The 20,947-nt window shown below is 39.4% G+C and overlaps 1 protein-coding gene across 1 annotated transcript in view; it reads right to left on the bottom strand.

Annotated features, from left to right (window-relative positions):
* LOC122805765 (protein PET100 homolog, mitochondrial) overlaps positions 1–20,947 on the bottom strand; it is a 273,886-nt gene that overhangs the window by 204,675 nt on the left and 48,264 nt on the right. Inside the window, exon 2 of the mRNA XM_044076036.1 lies at positions 4,894–4,980. Within this exon, the coding sequence (XP_043931971.1) occupies positions 4,894–4,980 (87 nt within the window). The remainder of the gene's footprint in view (positions 1–4,893; positions 4,981–20,947) is intronic.

The raw sequence follows: 20,947 nt of genomic DNA, 5'->3' as shown, positions 1-20,947 counted from the left end.
ACATTTTTCAAAAACAGTCCAACCGTCTTGGTTCTCTGACATGGAAGTGTTCCAACAGGCAAAGATATGATGCATACTTGTGTTAAAGAGACAGTACCAAGTCAAAGATTTGGGATGCATGCCTAGGCTTAAAAAGGCCCTTGTGGTCATTAGCCTAGTAAACACCTATGAACCTATAAGTCACCACGATCAGCTCCCAAATTAAAAAGGCCCTTGTGGTTGTTAGCCTAGTAAACACCTATGAGCCTATAAGTCACCACGATCAGCTCCCAAATTAAAGTATTGGTTTCATCTATGCTTCAACTACACCCAAGGCTGGATGTGGGTAGTGCTTGCTTTACGCATAGCTGGAATGCCTTGTTCATGAGGGTGAGCTCTGAATGACCGCACAAAGCCAGCTGTGGGTAATCAGAGCATTATACTCACCTTTACTGCTGTTATACAACTGTATTACTTTAGTGTGAGAATGTACACCTATTCTTACATTTTTGCTGTAGAAAAACAAACAGTTCTCTAAATTCTACACCTATATTTAAACAGTACACAACAATATAAAAAAAAAGAAATTTCAAATTCTTATTGATTTTTTTTAAATAAATAACTCAAGACACTTAGTGCTTTAGGTATTTAACAAACTAGCACCTGAAAATGCACAATGGATAAGCAACAAACAGCACCCAGTAATTAATGCAGCCTGATCAGTTATAAATGAACTTTATGTATTTTAACCACACAAAGTTGGGAAGGTATGTCAGTAGAGGAATTAGAGGAAGACAATTGTCTTGCAGTTTTTACAGCTCGTTCTAAATTTTCCGACTTTGTCTCACTCTTCCATCTAAAACAGCCCTTCCAGCCTGATGCACTGTATCCCAAGATCAGGTATCTTATACGGTTCTCTAATTTTTTAAAAAAACATGGACACTTCTACCACTGAATGCAAGATGGTGTTTGTGAAATCAAGTTTAAAAAACAAACAAACCGTGGCTATATCTGCATCCCAAGTGCAAAACCACAAACTTCAGAAACACAGACTCTTTAGCCAAAACATTCCCGGAAATTAAATGAAAAAAGAAACACAAAATATTGCCTCATGGCACTTAAGCACTTTACTTTTCCAAAAACCCACCTACTTCTTACAAACAGGAATGTCTGCTGACATGTATTTTAACGTTCTTTAGCTTGCATTTTCTATAAGAATTCCACTTCATGGTAAAGCATCACTGAGACTACATGCTTTGAATAATGTCACACTTGCTAACTGCTCAAATACAATCAACCAAGAGCAGTGAGTAAATGCAGCACCAGAAAACATACAACATCAAGGCATCTTGACACCTCCAAAGCAAAGAATATGTTGAAATGCATATATTGTGTTTTTGTATGACCCCCCTACTCATAACAGTTCATCCTAGTACGTCTCACAGCATTGCTCTGCACAAATTCTGTCAGCTCTTTTTAACTACTTAAATTAAGCTTCTTGGATCTGCAATAATAAAACTGAATATGTGGGTGTATCACTACAAAACTCACACAAAAACAAATGGTGGTAAAACTGTATGCAATAAACATACAAACGTGTCCAGTTCAGAAACAGAACATTAACAAAACTGAATTTATATTAAATGACATTTTTCTATTTTTTATCTTATATAAAATGAAATGGATAATTATAAGATGGCAGCAAACAGGATCAATTCCCAACCTGTAGTGTAATAGCTGACAGAAAATCGTATCCACCCTTATCTCGGAAACAATAAAAGACATTTACTTGAATGCCTCTCATGCAGCTCAGATTATGTGGCTAGGTGGGCAGAACTCAGAACTTTGGGAGACCTTAAAAGCTGTTAAGCACAACAGTGCTGAGGTATCCAGATACTGGTTTGTCAAGTAAGCGCTCAGGCAGCTCCTCGTGTACTAAGCAGGGAATCAGAGTCATTAGGTAAAACGTGCAAAACAGGAACACAAGTATGTTGACCTGTGAAAGGCCTGCCCCTTTGACAGACTAATGACTCCATGGTCTTGGAAAGCTGAGGTGAGACTGCACTGGCAGCTATTCAGAAAATTAAGCCAACTTGTGACACACAAGACATGCAACCAAAAGCAAAGGGCCAAGATCAGAGATTATGACCAATGGTCTAAGAAACTTATTAATACTCCAAATTCCTGCCTTAATGCTAGTCCTGGAAATTACATCAGGAGTGTATTTCAACTGATGAAGCCTGGGAATGGGTTTGCAGACTCTGGAAAAAATAGATCCACCCCAGATAACGATACATTTAGTGAAATAAGTATGTGTCTAAACAACAAACTTCAAAATAGACCCAGTAACATGGTCAGATTCCAAGACCAAAGCAGGCTCTCACTCTGATTCTCTCTTTTACAGAAAAGAGCACCTGAAGTATCCTCAAAAGAAGACAATTGTTATTCATCTCCCCGTTTTCATTTAGGAAAACTATATGATATTTAACAACTTTAAATGAATAATAAAAGCTAAAATGTAAATTCTTAAAAAGGTAAATTATCTCAGCCCAAAGATGGTGATGAATATTTTTCCAGAGGACATTTTAAAACCTTTTCCAATAAGCACAACATTAAAACTGCTAGATACTGCACAACGATAAATTAATAAATTAAAATTGCTGCAACCACAAATAAAATCTTTTCAGACCCCCTGAAGCAGGACAAATCAAAGCAGCCAACTACTGTAACAAAATTAACAAACGGGTACAAGGATTGGCACATTTCTTAAATACTTGGAACCCACATGGTCAAAACAAAGGGGAGGCCCCACGGAACGTGCTTGCTAGAAGTAATTTGCCATAAGTCAGTGTAAATAAGTACTTACTATAATAATAAATTTGAAACAGGTAGGCCCATCCTCCATAACAGTATGCAAGACTAACACTCCAGGTATTAGGACCACATGGTTAAAGGAACTTTCCCAGGCTACTGAGAACCCTCCCTATTTCCCATCATGTACTAAGTTTGCCTTGTTTCTCCAGATCTTCAGCAGAAGTGCTGAGGGACAAACAATTTGCAAGGGGGGGAGAAGAAGTGAAGCTCAACACCAACAATGTCATAGAAGCAGGACGCAATGAGGATGTACCAGCCGCTGAAAAAGCTATTGTTATGTTACGTACATTTTTATTTGCATCTGAGGGAAGAACAGGTACCAGCATTGGGGGTGCAACAAAATGCATCATGGGGTACTCAGCAATGATACAAATAAGCCCCAAAAGTCAGAATCAATGCCAGAAAATGAGGAAAGATGCTAAAACCATAAATGCTGACATCCAAAATCTGGTGCCTGACATAGATGACAAGAGCAATGACATCAGCAGCTCTGGCATTCAGGCCACCACATGGGACAAGCCTAATATCAGTGAAATCAGCTCACAGTGAAGGAATAGGCTACCAACCTGGTGACCAATGGTGGCAAGAAAAATGATAAAGGCACTATGGAAGAGGAGAAAGTAGTTGAGGGTAAAAGGCCAAAATGCTTAATTATGAGTGTTATGCTTTAATTTGTTTTACATACATCTACATTTTGTCTGCTTTTATTTTGAATTTATGTAGTGAGACTAAGATAGGAATGTTATTATTATATTACCTGTTCATAGAGCTTTTTGTCCTGGGCCTCCGCTGAAAACAGGTTCTGTTGACCCAGTTGGACTATCCCGGTACAAATGTTAAATAAATAAATAAATAAATAGAACGGATTTTCATACCCTGAAAATGAAGGAATCTTAAAACACAGCACCTGACAACCTGAGTCAAGACCTCATAATGTCCTCTGCTACCCTGTCACAATCGAGGAAGAGACTGGCAAGGGGAATGTTATGAAGCCAGGTACAGTAGTGTAAAAACTTCAGTGTGTGCAAGGAGGAACTTCTCTATCATGAAGACCTACAAATCTACCACAACTACAGGAAACTTTACTGTTCCAGAGAGACATTCCACAGCTTAAACTGTAATTTAGTAAAAGGTTGTACCGCAGCTGTCTGAAGTCCCATTAAACAGAATGAGAAACTCTCCTTTAAATCTTATTACAGCAGGTGGTGGAAAAAGATCAAGATCTGGAAGGAGAGAAAACTTGGAAAACTGGGATCACCTAAATCAGGGTGAGCTGATAAGTATTTCTCTACCAGATGGCCTTGAAGGATTTCTTTTTTGCTTTTGTGAACAGACCTGTCGAAATCCTTGCAAATTATCACCGTTAAACAATGTGGCCCCTTGTCCAGACAAAAACAGCTATGAAACTTGCTGAAAGGAGGAATATTAAGCACAACTATGCAACAGAGGAAAAGTTCCCATTCCCGAAAACTGACAGGAAAAATTGTTTGTCCATAACATGGAACATAGGACTGGAGGAAAGGAAACTACATTTAACCACCACCAAACGCTTTTATTCATAATTCAGAACATTTCTGTCAAAACATCACAAAAGTGGCATCCCCACCTTTACTGAAGAAGATCTGAACAATCTGAACAGATGGAGCATCTGTGGAAAATAACGGGAAAGGGAAATGGTTCTCAGCAGTGTGGTTGAGTTTCATCACAACAGCCAACACAGGACACCTTGGTAGAAGGGCAGGCTGCCTCATCAGAACAGATGTAATTTCTAAGCTATTAGTTAAAACTCACTGCAAAACACTCAACACAATATCTAGTTGATACAATTTAGTTATGAAAAACAGTCTATAAATACAGAATTTTGAGCAACGTAGATAAAATTCAGTCACCTGAAGGTTCAGCAGGATTATGAATGAAAGGGAGAAAAAACAGATCCACTGTATTGAGAAGAGAAATGTGGTCAGAATTTAACCTGCATTACTTCATCACAACTTTTATAACACTTCTCAATAAAGTGCTGTGCATATTACACTTCATTACCTTTCGTTTAATGACATACTCCTCAAAATATTCTGCTTGATTGGAGATCCAAAAGACTGTTACAGGAAACGACAAATACAGCATCATCTAAGGAAAAAATAAACACTTATAATACCCGAATTTCTCAAGATTCGCAATGCAGTTAATTCACTACATTAATTCATTGTCCTGACATTATATTAGCTTATATTCATCTTTTTTTTCTTTTATTGTATCTTCAGGATCTGTTTGTATACTCACTTTTAAACATGTAAATAAAACCTGTGTGAATAAATGATTTACAGAAACAGACTGCTCTGATTTCTGTGGTAAGGCGTACAGCTAACGCAATAAATCTTCACAAGTCTAATTAAAGGCGGTCTACTAAATTCACTTCAGTGGGTGCAGCAGTTAGCATTGTCGCCTAACAGCAAGAGGTTCTCCGGTTTGATTCTAAGCTAGGGTGCCTTCTCTGCGTTGTCTGCATGTCCTCCCTGTGTTCATGGGGGTTTCCTCTGGGTGCTCTGGTTTCCTCCCACATCCCCAAGACATGCTGCAGGTGGCCTGGACATTCTAAATTGGTCCTAGGTGTGTGTGTTTCTGAGGAAGGCTGGGCACCGAGCTGGCAACTTGACATCGTAAAACTCTTACTTCCACTCAGAAGAGACACCAGAACCAGGTATGTTTTCTCTTATTTATATATATATATATATATATATATATATATATATATATAAAATATATAAATGTATATGATGGAACAGAATAAAATGTAAACAGATGAGCAGATGTGGTTATACAATAAACGCAAAGTGGGTACCAGCACCATCTACTGGACATTTCAGGATCACAAGCTCTAAGAATGCTTACACAGTACTCCTAAACTTAAAATTAATGCTGGACGGGGAAACCTGAAAGAAGAAAAACACCAGACAAAACAGAAAAATCCTCTCAATTTGCTAGAAAAGGTGTAGAATATGAATTACTGTTATACTTGGTACTCTATAAAAATACCATCTAGAAAATTGAAGTCCAGGGCTGCAAATCATTCAAAATCACTGTACCAACTGAAATTACTGATAAAAACAGAAGTGCTTAACTCACTACCTCCAGTACAGCTCTTTTGATTGAGTAGTTTTACCTCCCAGTGGGTGTGGTTTGAGCCTTTAAAAAAATGAAGTTATCACCTTACAATTCAAAAATTCATACCTCTGGAACAGTGTTACTAGAAAACTTCAAACAGCAAACTATTTCAGATAAATTAATCTTTACTTTAGTGGCATTCATTCTGTTTGATGCTTTAAACTGGATTTTATAAGCTAAAATAAAGGCGATGAATATTAATTTTATAATGCTGTATAAACAGCTTATGATATCTCAATAACACATCAAGCAAGACACATATTGCCAGCAGAATTTGCTTCACACAGCTGTGGGCGTTCATAAGAGGCTATGCAATTATGCCTATATTACTAAATGTTGAGGTATTTAAAGAAATATGAACATTATTACAATACAAATAAACAGTATACTCCAATGGGACCAGATAACATACCAGGCTACATTTTTATCAGTGTCAGGTATGCAGTACCCAAACCTGTAATAAACAGGGTTTGTGCCTGATGCCTTAGAACAGTCCATGTATCTCCCCTGCAGCAGGGTGGCCAATCAACTGACCCAGGTAATTTGTGGCCCACTAGCCTCTTGTGCCTTAAATGCAAACCTATAGACTTTATCAAAGCAAAACTCATTTATGCAGGCAACTTATGTTGATTCCACTCAGTTTGATCTTGTGAAGGGTGGGTCCTAGTTCCTGGATCTAGTAAACTTCTTTGAAAAGGTTACATGGGCAGTGCTCAGTGATCATTATGTACACTCTGCTTAAGTTGACCAGGCTAAGGCTTTTTTACAGTTGTAACTAATGGCGTACCACTGGGATAACTTCTCTCCTGTTTGGCGTTTATTTTACAGCCATCCAGGACAATATCCCAGTAGTGTGGTTGCACAATTTTGCTAATGACTGCAAGCTGGGCTATCTGCTAGTCTACTGACTCTAAACTGCAGCAACAAGGTGCATGCATAACATACTCAAGCTCAGTGCAAAGAAATTTTAACATAGTAAGCATTCAACAAACAAGCTGCTCCCACCTCATATGTTATACAGTAGAGAGTCAATTATCCGAACTTCACTTATCCGAATGCAGCCTTCCAAAGTTTTCAGGTAGAAAAATCATAAAAGTCTGAATATGTAAACATTATACATATTCATTTGTGTGTGTGTTTTTGAGCTTGTAGCTGCCCATGTATGAAAAATATTATTTATTGTCCACTAGAATCACTGAATAGTTGAAAAGTGTATTCCCTGTGTGCAGAAAAAGCAAGATTTTAGAAGTTTTTTTTATCCTGTTCAATGTATGTTTGATTACCTGAACAGTTTGATTATCCGAATTATCCTAGGTCCCAATTAGTTCAGATAATCGACTCTTTACTGTAAGTAGTACTCATACGTGGTACTCCTATTCAGACAGTCACAGTCGCAAGAGACCTCGGTACTAGTGTGGAAAACTCTCTCTCTCATTTAATCATGTTTTCACCATAGTCAGGAAGTCCTTCTATCCATCCCACCTAATTTCCAAGAGAATAATTACAAGATCCAAAGAAGTTATCTTACCACTCTTCCCTCATCAGACCCATCACCGAATACAGTGCCTCCTTTAGGTTATCTACAAATACAAACATACAACTCAACTAGAAGGGTCCCGACTAGAAGGGTCCCAATTACGTTTTAACTAAGAAAATTAAGGAAATACATTTGTAGCTAATAAGGAAATACATTTGTAGCTAATAAATGCCAACATCCAATAAAACCAAACTATCATAATAAACAACAGCTGGAAAATTTAAAAAATAAAATGTTACAAAGAAAACACAAATATCCTTCAGATGGATAAAGGGGTAGGTAGCTTTACTGTTATAGTGACAAGTCCTCAAAAATCCACTATTATATTACACAAATATACTATCTTCTTTGGGAGTGTTCATATGACAAGTAATTCATAACACCTAGGTAGATTTCCATCAGTGCATTATTAGTTGTGAGGGATGGAAAATTACAGTATTCCCTATAGTAGCATCATGCCAAGTCCTGCCCTGCCCCTAGACCATGTCTTCATTCTGTGACACTGTTTACAATAGTCCATGTTGTTGTTGTTGGTCTTTCGGCTTTTCCCCGTTAGGGGTCGCCACAGCGGAACTCCGGTCTGCTAATGATTGGCAGTAGATTTTCACAAACGCAGAGGTGCCAGCTCAACGTTCAACCTTCACCAAAGGCATGCCCATTTACGCATGTCTTTCGAATGCCCACCCAACCGCGGGGAGGACATGCAGACTCCACACAGAAGGCACTCCCCGCACTCCAGCCAAGAATCGAACGGCATGTGCAGATTCTAAATCATCTTGTGTAGAAGCACTTCAGATGTTAATGAAGTTGCAACAGCCCTAGCCAAATGCACCATAGTGCTCAACCGTCCCTGTTCAAATTGTAGGACCCTACCTCTCATAATGTGGAACATATGGGCAAAATGTGGAGCACATTCTGACAGCTTACTAATAACTTCAATTAAGAATCATATAGCATGCTTGAAATGTATTACTTTATATTTATAAATCATTCTTTTGCTGAATTAATCCAAGTCAGTATTATTTACCATGGATATTAGTGAAGAAGTTCTTAAGAATGAAAGTGTGACAGACCCTTTCAATGAGGAACAAAAAACAATTACTACAAAATGGAAATCTAAGTCTAAAACAACTTTACTAGAAGTACTGATAAAAGCAGCAGAGATAAAACAAATGGAACTGGGATCTTTAGAAAAGGGTAGGAGCAAATCGCATAGGAAAAAATGGGAATTGTGGGATCAATACATGTAGAGGAGGAACGAGGTTTAAAAGAAGGCAGGATTTGAATGAACTATATAATGTTTGACTGACAATGACTAGATATATTATAAATGATGCACAACATTTGCAGCAACAGTTGTGTCAGCATGGTTTGTAATATACAATATTTGTAATATATAATGCAGAAACTAAAACCATGCACCAATGCCACCGATAACATCCCCTCACACTTCCTCAGCATATCTGCAGATGTCATCGCCCTCTCAATTAGCATCCTAATCAACCGCTCTATCCAAGAAGGTCATGTTCCACAAATCTGGAAAAAGGCCTTTATCATTCCCCTTCATAAAGGAGGAAATAATACTAGCATTACCAACTTCAGGCCCATCACCATCCTCTCTCCTATCTCAAAAATTCTAGAAAAATGTATCCATCTACAACTCCTTCCCAATCTATTAGACAACAACCTACTAACTTCTAATCAACACGGCTTCCGCCCTAATCATAGCACTATGACAGCCCTCCTTTCATTCCTTGAAACTGTGAATAAAGCTAGAGACGACTCTGGTCTCACTGTATCTTCCATCCTACTTGATCTCTCCAAGGCATTCAACACTATCTCCCATAACCTACTACTCACTAAACTGTCAAAGCTTAACCTATCACCTTCAACTCTCATTTGGTTCACCAGCTATCTCTCGAACAGGCAACAAGCTGTCAAATGGAAAAAAGCCACCTCTTCCTTCCTAAACACCCCCACAGGTGTCCCACAAGGCTCCATATTAGGTCCCCTCCTCTTTAACATCTTTGTAAACGATTACTATCACTCTAGTCCCCATGCTAACATCATCCAATATGCAGATGATTCTACAATCATCTGTGCCGCCTCTTCCATTCCAACCCTCCTAAAGCTCACTCAAGAAGCATTCTCCACCACAGAACAGTGGATGAAAGATAACCATCTTGCACTTAATGCAGCTAAATCAAAACTAATGATATTTACCCCCTCTAAAACCAACACATTTGATAGACAACTATTTTCCATCACCAGTCAAAATAATACTCCACTTGAACTGGTATCTGAAACCAAACTTCTAGGAGTTCAAATTGATGATAAACTTAAATTCGAATCCCATCTACTAATAAACATTAAAAAAGCACACCAAAAACTTGGCCTGCTCTATAGACACAAACGATTCCTCTCATCAGCTACCAAACTCACTCTCTCTACCACATTTCTCTTACCCTCTCTCCTATATGGTGCCCCTCTTTTAACTAATCTATAATCATCTCTTAAAACTAAACTATCTGCTTGTTACAATAAAATAGCCAAATTCGCCACTAGTAACAAAGCTTCAACACATCATTGTGCACCACTCCATAAACTAAATTGGCTCGAACTTCCCAACTACCTCTCCTACACTCAGCTCACATATGCACACAAACTCATTTTCCAACCATCCCTCTGTCCCTCCCTATCCACTACCTTTAAAATTCACCTGACTCAAAGACTTCTCAGATCCACTAATCAAAACCTAATAGAAGTCTACAGACCCCTTCGTCCCCCTGGACATAACCTCCTCTCTTTTACCCTAGCTCGACTATGGAACTCTCTCCCTCCCTCCATTTGCACCATCACTAGTCTTCCAACCTTTAAAAAATCACTTCACTCCTACCTAACATCCACATGGGAATGCTCCTGCTCCCACCCCATATAAGCATTCTCCACTTCCTGTATTCTTACTACCCTCACCTTCTCTACTCAGCTCATAACCAATTTCTTAATATCATCTGTCATCCTGAATGCCTTCTTTAAAAAAAAAAAAAAAATGTGTTTTGTTATTAACTTTACTCATTGTAACCTCTATATCTTGTTATGTCTTGTATGTTATATAATGTAAATCTCTGTGACATGTAATTTTTGAAGGAGCTTTTCTCCTCAAGACTCCATTGAAAAAGGGTTCACTTGGCCCAGTGGACTATCCTGGTTAACCAACAGCAAATAAATAATAAAATAAATTAATAAAATGTTTGCATAATGGAGCATAAACACAAAGGCACACCACAGGCTCGAATACTTTATTGAAAGTAGAACAGTAAGCGCTTTCGCGTTACACAGAACGCTTCTTCAGACAATTAAATTTTAAAAGCAAACTGACATTAAATAGCTCTTCATGCATCTGACCCATAATTACCTACAATTAAAACCTTAAAGTGGTATACTTAGTCATATATCCCGGTATATGCTGGTATATGCATATAAATATAGACAAAATGCATAAAAAAATATATAAAATGCATCAAAACACACTATAAACATAATGCTCTAAAATATACATATAAGAGATATAGAATGTATAAATAATTTGCTAATAAAAACTCTCTATACCTGCATGATAATGCTTGATAATGCTAATATGGGTACACACAATCACAACTAAACTATTTATCTAACACTATATTAAAGACACCAAACCATCACCACAAGAAAATATAAAGTATGCATAAGGTAACTAAGAACGCTACTCTCAATGGCAAGCATGGTGGCCTATAAATAATGACACAGGTGATATGTGGAATAACTAGCACTAGACTGAGGTGTAATCTCCCCTAATGAAAAATATATGGTACTGTGAATCCAAGTAAGGATTCAGCGATTGACCGGTCTATCTTTCAGAAAAGGTTTCAAGCTTACCGGCCGTCATGCTTGCCAATGAGAGTAGCATTCTTAGTTACCTTATACATACTTGTTTTCTTGTGGTAATGGTTGGGTGTCTTTAATATAGTGTTAGATAAATAGTTTAGTTATGATTGTGTTTACCCATATTAGCATTATCAAGCATTATCATGCAGGTATAGAAAGTTTTTATTAGCAAATTATTTATACATTCTATATCTCATATGTATATTTAAGAGCATTGTATTTATAGTGTGTTTTGATACATTTTATATATTTTTTTATGCATTTTAAGTCTATATTTATATGCATATACCTGGATATATGACTATGTATACCACTTTAAGGTTTTAACTGTAGGTAATTATGGGTCAGGTGATGCATGAAGAGCTATTTAATGACAGTTTGCTTTTAAAATTTCATTAAGTCTGAAGAAGCGTTCTGTGCAACGCGAAAATGCTTACTGTTCTACTTTCAATAAAGAGTTTTGTTGAGTATTCGAGCCAATGGTGTGCCTTTGTGTTTATGCTCCATTATTCTTCATTTTGTACTACAGAGGCACTTTATCCTGAAGACTGAGTTTTTTGCTGTGAGTATATAATGTTTGCAACTGAGATTGTGTCTGTATGGTTTATTTTCATTTATATAAATTTAACATTGTCTATGTCATACGTGGTAAGATGTTTCTTGTTTAAGAGAAAAAAAAAAACGCCCTTCGGGACAACACAGAAAAGGAGGCTGAACCCTAAATATATAAAGTCTATTGTTTCAGAAGCTGTCCGTGATGTATTAAGGAAGATGTATGTAGCTGCCACATTTTAGCTTTGGCTGTTTTTCCAAGCCTTCTAGGTCCATTGAAAGAGGAAAAAACTTTAAGAACAGGCAGATCTATGAAGAAAATGGCGCAAGGTGTCGCAGAGCCAGGTGCAACCACTGACAGATGTTTACACCTGAAGAATCAAAAGGGACACTGATCTACATTTCTTCCCTTTCAATGACTGATGAACAAATGAACGTACTGAATAAAGGTGTGTTTTACATACCCACTAGTCAAGCTAATGTCTGTGATGAGATTCTACAACTAAAATTGTTTGCTAGAAATGTTATGTTGAGAACTATATTTTCAAATGTGCAGCAAAATTTGACCGTTCTGAAACTTCATCTTCCACTAATAGAAGCCTTTTGTAAGACTTGTGAAGTGGATACAGTTAAAACTTTATCTACTCCACACACAGCTGATTTCTATAATCTGACTAAAGCGGAGTCTGCAGGAATGAGACAACTACAAGATGATCAACCTACTCAGATACATCCAACAGATAAAGGAGGAGCAGTGGTGGTTACAGACACTGATTTTTATTTTAATATGATGAACTTGTTATTAGATGTAGACACTTATGAATGCATATATGATATGAGAACAGAAAAAGTTTTATTGAACATATTCATTCTACACTGTATGATTTTTTTAATGACAGGGCTGTTGAAATATTATCTATACAAGTATTTTTTAGTTGACAAACCAGTAGGTTCCAGTCTTATATGGCCTCCCGAAACTGTAAAAAGATCGGTTGCAACCACCCATTAGACCTACTGTTTCAGGCCGTAGGTGGCTGACTGAACTGATCTCAATGTATGTGTAGAAAAAAACTTAGACTAGTGTTGAATAAAGTACCATGAGTTCTGAGAGACACCAAAGACTTTCTGAATTCTCTTTCTGAATACATTAGAGGCTCTACATGTGCCCCAGATGGTCTTTTATTCACAATTGCTGTGTGCTCCCTCTTTACTGTTATCTCTAATGAGACATGTGTTGATTTTGTCAGGCTGTTCTTAAGTAAATATATAGAGTATTTGACCACACAAATTAGTTTGATTTGCTTTATACTTGATCTCATACTTGAGAATAAATTTTTTCTCTTTGAAGACCGTTTTTATCACCAAAAACTTGGTGTAGCGATGGGCACAGTATGCACTAATAGCTATGCCAATATGGTCTTAGCATTTTGGGAAATGGTGGATGTTTTTCCCTGTGAATATTTCCCCATGAGTATTTTATGTAAGTTAAATACTATAAACTGTTCAGTGACACCATGTTCTTCTTGTAGAATGGTTCTGTACCCAGTTTACAATAAATTATAACTTATCTTAAAGGTACCACTATCTTTCTGAAGTTTATGTTTAGTTCCGCTGTGGTGACCCCTAACCGGGAAAAGCCGAAAGACACAACAAAAAGTGTTGACTTTCTTGATGTGACTATCTCTAAATCAGATAATGGCAGCTTCAACACTAAAACATATAGGAAGCAATGCAGGAGAAATAATATTTTGCATAGATCTAGTACGCACCCCAAGTTTGTATACAAAAGTATTACAAAAGGCCAATTTTTATGGGCTTCATGTTTAAATAATGATGAAAGGATCCTGCACAATATGTTCAATGAGCCGAGTGAAGAGTTCTTGCAAAGAAGATACTCAAGGAAGGATGTTTCTAAAGTTAGAGAAGAGGTGCAGCTAGCTACATCTGGCAATGCGAGACCATACTTTTTTGCTACAGATGACGGCACTGTTGCCTCAAACTCAGTACCTTTACAAAGACTGACAGTGACTAGGTTTCCTCTAACCTACACTAGTGATATTTAGTCTGTGACTTGGTGAGACGAAATTGGTCTATTTTAACTACAAATGAACAATTAAAATCAAATGTAGGCTCAGAACCAAAGTTTGCTTAGAAATAAGAAATCTTTAAAGAAACGATTCTGTTATAAGCGGCAAATGAATATTGGCGCTCCGCAGGATATACTGAGCACCCTTTCCTGTGGGAAAAGTAAAGCCTGTGATTTCATAGATACTACTACCTATTTTATCCACCCTGTCACCAAGAAAAGGTTTGATCTGAAGGTTAGTGCTAATTGCACCACTAAAATGTCATTTACTTGGCTAGGTACTGCTGTTGTCCCTGCTTTTATGTGGGGAAAACTAATCGCTCGCTCAAAGAGCACATTTTGCAACATCAGTATAACATCAAGAGAAAGGATCCCACTAAAGCATTAGTGAAACACATTGAAATACAGGATGGCATACACACTTTTTAAATTTTCGGTGCTACAAGCTGTGTCAGAAGATCTCCAAGAGGAGCATTTAACTAACAAGACCGTACAAGTTGATTTAAGATGAATATAGTCTTATTACACGCTGACGAGAACTTTGGTTTAAATGGTATGGTACCTTTAAAACATTTATTGAAGATGAGGAATTTGTGTCACTGAATATTTAATTGTTTTACTGACTGAACGAGTGAAATTGGTTTGTGTAATTAAACCCTGTTTTAGATCAAGTTTTTCATGGTCTGATGAAGAGCTGTATTGACCTGAAAGCGCTTACCTCTTTCATTAAAATTGTTCTGCCAGAAGTCATGTGTGGCTTGTTCTTTGTTTTGGCTATACTATTTGTTTTGACCTGTTGAACTGGTCTTCACCCACAGTATATATCTGGTATTACACATGGCTTATAATGTATAAAGTTTGCAAATGAAATTGTGTCGTTATGGTTTATTTTCATTTATATAAATGTAAGATTGCCTATGTCATAAGTGATGAGATGTTTCCTGTTTAAATAAAACAGCTTCAGAAGTTGAAAGTCAACAGCAAAAAGGAGGCTGAGCCCTGATAAGACAATGCTAGGAGCAACAAACATTAAATAACCACACTCTGGCATAAACACACCAAAAAGCATGAGTGGGGGGTGGAGGGAGGGAGCGGCTACATCAGCAGTGATCATTTGAACATCTATTCTTATGATAGATTTACTTACACACCTATACTATGCTCATTATACTGATCACTGCTGCAGTAGCCTTAGCTGTATGAGTAGATTACCCTAGCTTACAACAGTTGGGAGGTGGAAGGGGCAGGGTCCAAGAACCCTTGGAGAATGGTCCTACCCAAGCCTGATCTAGACCTAGAGAAGGAAATCAAGCTTACAGTGCATTGTAAAAGTATGCACAGTTGACCAAGTTGCAACTTCTAGAGTACTTATGGAATAATTGGATCTGATGTTGTTAATCTTCATTCATTCATTACTGATGGGTATCGGTTCCATCCTCGGAACAGAGTCGGCCGTTATAACAAGCTCACGCCAGACAAAATTGAGCTAAGCTTACCCATACTTCCCCTCTCTCTATCACCTCATATCTCATTTGTCATGTAGAGTATCAAGACGTGTCAGGTTCTCAAGCTAAAGTGGATAAGAATTTATATTTCAATTTAAATCATTTTTCTCAACCTTTGAGATTTTTCTACCTTAATAGTAGTCGTTTGTAGTTTGCTTACCCTTGTTATCTATTTGAGTGCCTTCTTTGTCGCTTTACCAAATTTTGGTATTTCTTAGTACCATTGCTGGTACAAGCCTCCTTAACTTCTATGGTATTCTCTAGTACCATTGCTGGTATCCCCCCCCCCATTCCCCTTTACTCGTTGGGTATTTCTTTATTACTTGTAAAGACCTCACGGCCATTAGCCTAGTACACACCTATGAACCAATATGATGCCAGGGTAATCCTATGGGCTAGGCTTGTAAAGGCCCTAGGGCCATTAGCCTAGTACACACCTAGTACACACCTATAAACCACACCTATGAACCATTGTTGGTAGTAAAAAAAAAAAATCAATCCTTCCATTTCTTAACTGTGTGTGTGTCTGCTTCATATACTATTATTCTGACAGGGCCTTTCCTTCATTACTGATTTGTTACTTAAATTGTTGACAATGACAGACAAGAAGGGGACAACAAGCTTTAAGCAATGCAACCAGTGTGGCAGGAAAATGCTGAATTCTGATGGATATTTGTCCTGTGTTTATTGCCTTGGCGTACCGCACTTGAAAGTTCAACCCCCATGTGACTTATGTAAGGGATTTAGCACCCTCACTTTGATTGACAGAAAAAATAAGTTGATACTAAAAAGTCTCCTAGAAACTCCTCTCTCAGAGGCTCTATCTGAGGCAGAGGGCTCGTCCCCTCCTAAAAAGGAACATAAAAAGAGGAGTCAATCTGTACCTTGCCTCTCCGCATACCAGTGAGCCTAAATCGGTTAAGTTCCCCACGCAACCAAAGGCAAAGCATCCTAAATTGACTTTTACAATCTCGGCACTGGGGCCTCAAACCCCTTCTACGGTGATGTCCTCGGTTACAGAACCATTCAAGACATCAACTCCTATGGTACCAACCTCTGTTATGTACCGATGTCCCTCTCAGCACCAAAAATAGTCTCCCCAATTCAGTTCACTATCCCCCCTCCTACACAACCTACTGGTCCACTGACCATGGTGTTAAAGGGTGAAATCTTACTTAGACCAGATACCCCCTATCAGCAGAACCTTTTTTAGGACAACAATTGAGCCCCTTCCTAGAACACTCTGATTCTCCATCAGGGATGTCGACCTGCTCCTCCAGGAGCCTTTCGGAACTCGACATTGCGAGACTTGTGGATCAGCTCCCGACGGCCAAAGGAATCCCAACTCCTAAATCCTCCCTCCCACCCAGAGCAGAGTAATTTTCTCCACAAACTCCGACACATATTCCTCCTTCGACCTCCTTGGAGGTATCGGAGCCTTCAACGCCAATCCCTGTCCTGGTTCCAGCTTCTTTGGTTCCTTTGGTAGATCTTACCATGGCTCCGGAACCTACCCTATGGTCCTCGACTCTAATCGGAGCCGACCCATACTCGGGATCGTGACTGGTCTGTCAGCACTGTGACCCCTAGTATGGTGCCTATTTTTTCTACTGAGCCATCTACTACAGTTCCGGTTGTCTTGGCAGCACAGAGTCCTCTCATGGCTCCTTCCCTGGGGGTGGGCTTGTCAGAGCGGGGTGTGACCCCGATTCTGAGGTTGTCCTCGGTTCTGGGCTCCCATTCCACTTCGGGCAGGCCTGCCTTCCAGGTGATGGAGAGGGCACTTGCCTCAGCAGGCTCGCAGATGGTTCCTACAGCACTAGAATGCCATACACACAATATATATACAGATATATATATATATATATATATATATATATATATATATATATATATATATAATCTCCTGAACCACAGCTGACACACTCCATTACTTTGGGACATCTAGCACAGGAACCTCAAGGAACCCTTCCACAGGGCACCCACTCTTCAGAATTCTCTTAATATGCCCCCGCTGAGGAGGTACCCCATAAGAGATTGTGCAAGAGGAAGCACTTGGATTTCCCTGAAGAATCCCTTACCAAAGACACAGATTATGATTAAGGGGAAGGGTCCCCACGGTCGCCCCCTGAGGAGGTCTCCTTTGAAAACATACTAGAAATTTTAAAGCAGTGGGGAGATTGGAAGCCAACCAACCCTTCCTCTGAGAAGTCTGTATACTTGCAGGCTTTCCGTGCTCGACCACCTACTTCCTGGGTGACCCCACCTGCAGATGATCTAGTTCAGCTCATTGTGCAGTGCGTTTGGCGGAATCCTGACACCATTGAACCTATCAGAGTCCTACCGTCCATCCTCCAAACAAGGAGTCTCGGGCGATGGACAGGTTAGGGAAGTGGGAATATGCTTCACTGACTTTTGCCATTCAGTCCTTGAATTACTTTGCACATTTTATCCATCTCCAGAGAGACCGGATCACGGAATTTTTGGGAACCCTAGCAGGAGCAGTATCTTATGAGGTAAATGACAAAGTTGCCTCACAGCTTGCCATCCTGGAGTGCATATCTAATTCGTCCATGTGGTTGATCTCTCATACTATCGAAGGGGTGGCTACAACATCGGGTGCGGGTGCAGGCGTTGTCATCAGACCTCATGCCTGGATGTGTCTATGTGATTTTGTGGACCCCTTTAACTCATTACATCTGAGTGCCGCCTCCAGATGAATCTGTGGTTAACTCCTGCTGATGCCTGTAGACATCAAACATTGCTTGTTCATATTTGAATCAATAATTCCAAAACCATGCTATGTACAAAGTTTTAAAAGAGTTCATCTTAAAGCTTACACAATGGCAACCTCAGCTGCATTAATATTTCACCTCTGTCTAGTGCAGGTCAATAAATATTAACTGTTGTTTTATATTAATTTATATAGATATAATTTTCACATTTTTCTAATTATCTCAACAACCAAGTAACACAGACAAAACTCTTTAGCCTAGTATGAAAGCTCTCAGCTAGGTGAATAAAATGCTGCTGACAGTACGCATGCAACTTGAGTGGTTGCGGAGATACTGTAAGTTGTTTACAAAATATTACAAAGTTACTGTGTTTACTGTGACTTGTAAAATGTGGTTTAAGAGCTAGAACCTAAAGAATACTACCACTGTAGAAATAGATTGTGCTAAAGGGTTTGCCATTTATACTTCTTTCATAACCCTTATAGTTTCGGAGATAGGAACATTTGTTTGAAATGTGAGGACAATTTGATTCTGTCAAAAGGTTTAGGCTCCGCCCATTGCAAGTTGCAATACAAACTTTCTGAGCTTCATTGGAGTGAATGAGTTAAGTCTTCCTTTCTCAACGCTCCCATGAAAGCTTCCTCTCTTTTTGACCCAGAAGGTAAAAGACACATTAGCCAGGTGTGAAAAGGAAGGCAAGACCCTGTCTGCTGTGGGCGTGCATTTTCCCACTCTCCAGCGATCCTTTTCTAGGAATCGGAAGAGTGGAAAGATGTGGTACAAGAAAGCCCACGGTCCTTTCCACAACACAAATGGTGATTTTTCCCCCACGGTAGGGGGGGGGGCTCATCAGGAAGACACCCCCACCCCCAAGAGGCAGAGGGGGTCTGTGTAATCAGGGATCCAGAGACTCATTCTCTGGACAGCCCTATCAGCGCTTCTGAAGAGCAGCCCAATTGCTTACCTCTGGAAGCAGTTGGGGGACAGTTTTATCTGCACTACCTTGCCTGGCAATCCATAACAACTTCTTGGGTGCAGACCATAATTACCAGAGGTTATCACATTCCTTTTGATCCTTTCCCGAAACCGTAAAGGCAAATTCCCGATGTCCCACCCAGTCAATGGGAAGCAGCAGCTCAGGAAATACAAAAACTGCTTCTAAAGAGTCATCTTTACTCAAGGTTCTTTTTAGTGCCAAAAAATACAGGGGACTGGAGGCCAATTTTGGACCTCTGCATCCTAAACAAGTTTATCAGACAGACAAAATTCCGTATGGTCACAGTTCAGTCTATCCTTCCGTTTCTGGAGAAAGATGATTGGATGTGCTTGATGGATGTGCTTGACATATCTCCAGGATGAGTATTACCACATAAAAATGGAATTACCACATAAAAATGGACAAACACTCCAGGAGATTCCGCCGCTTCCGCCTTCAGGCTGGGAGCCAATCACTACCAGTTCCGACCTCTGCCCTTTGGTCACTCTATGGCCCTCAGAGTGTTCACCAAATGCATGGGAGTGGTAACAGCTCACTGCAAGGATTCTGAGTGTTTTATACAATTGGCTCCTTACAACCCCTACCAAGCATCTGCTGGTTACAGCCTTACATTACACCCTAAAGCTAGCAAGATTCTTAAGGATCTCAATAAACGAAGAAAAATCCAAACTGACTCTACTCAAAATATGGAATTCATAGGTACAACTTTCGACACTCAGTCTTGCCTAGTTGCCCTTCCACTTCACATGTTACAAAGACTAAGGTCTCATCTCTGGGTGATACTCTCTCAGGACAAGGTTTCAGCTCAGGCAGTCCTTCAGCTACTAGGATCAATGGCAGCATCAATTACTATAGTCCCCCCTAGCAAGACTACACACGAGACTCCTACAATGACTTTTGGCAGCACAGTGGTCCCCACTAACTCATCCTATGTCCTTTCAGATCCACATAACAAATCAATGCAAACAAGACTTAACTTGGTCGATGAATCCAGAAAAAGACATATGGAGTTGTCCCTTTTCCCCCCTCTCAGCCCAAAGCCAAAGTGACCATGGACGCTTCCCTAATTGGGTGGGGCACTTCCAGGGAAAGGCAGTCCAAGGCACTTGGTCCCATGTGGAGGCCAACCTGCATATCAATGTGTAAGCATTCCAATTGGACCTCCCATCAGGGACAATTGCTATCCAGTCGGACAACATGTCTGTAATCTGGTATATCAACAAACAAGGGGGAACCAAATTCTACCTGTTGGGTCTAGAAGCCATGAGAATTTGGCAATGGGTGATATCTTCCAATCGCTTTCTGATAGAATGTGCATTGCTAACATAATTGCAGACAAGCTGAGCAGATGCAGTCTCCTGCCTCACGAGTGGTCCCTCAACCCTGCTATAGCGACGAAGATTTTCAGTTGCTGGGGCCAGCCTTGCTGCGATCTATTCTCGTCCCCCACAAACCACAAATGCAGCAGCTACTTTGCCCTAATTCCAGTCCCCAATGGATGCTCGAATACACAATTGGCCCATGGGACTTCTTTATGCTTTTCCCTCCTGTTCCTCTGATCCTGCAATTTCTAAAGAAAGCTCTTTGGTTGAGAAG

The sequence above is a fragment of the Protopterus annectens genome, chromosome 1.part1, assembly GCF_019279795.1.
Source record: "Protopterus annectens isolate FY-2018-M chromosome 1.part1, PAN1.0, whole genome shotgun sequence".
In the NCBI taxonomy this organism is placed as follows: domain Eukaryota; kingdom Metazoa; phylum Chordata; order Ceratodontiformes; family Protopteridae; genus Protopterus; species Protopterus annectens.
Note: the sequence above shows the minus strand (reverse complement) of the source record. Positions and strands in the feature narration are given on the sequence as shown.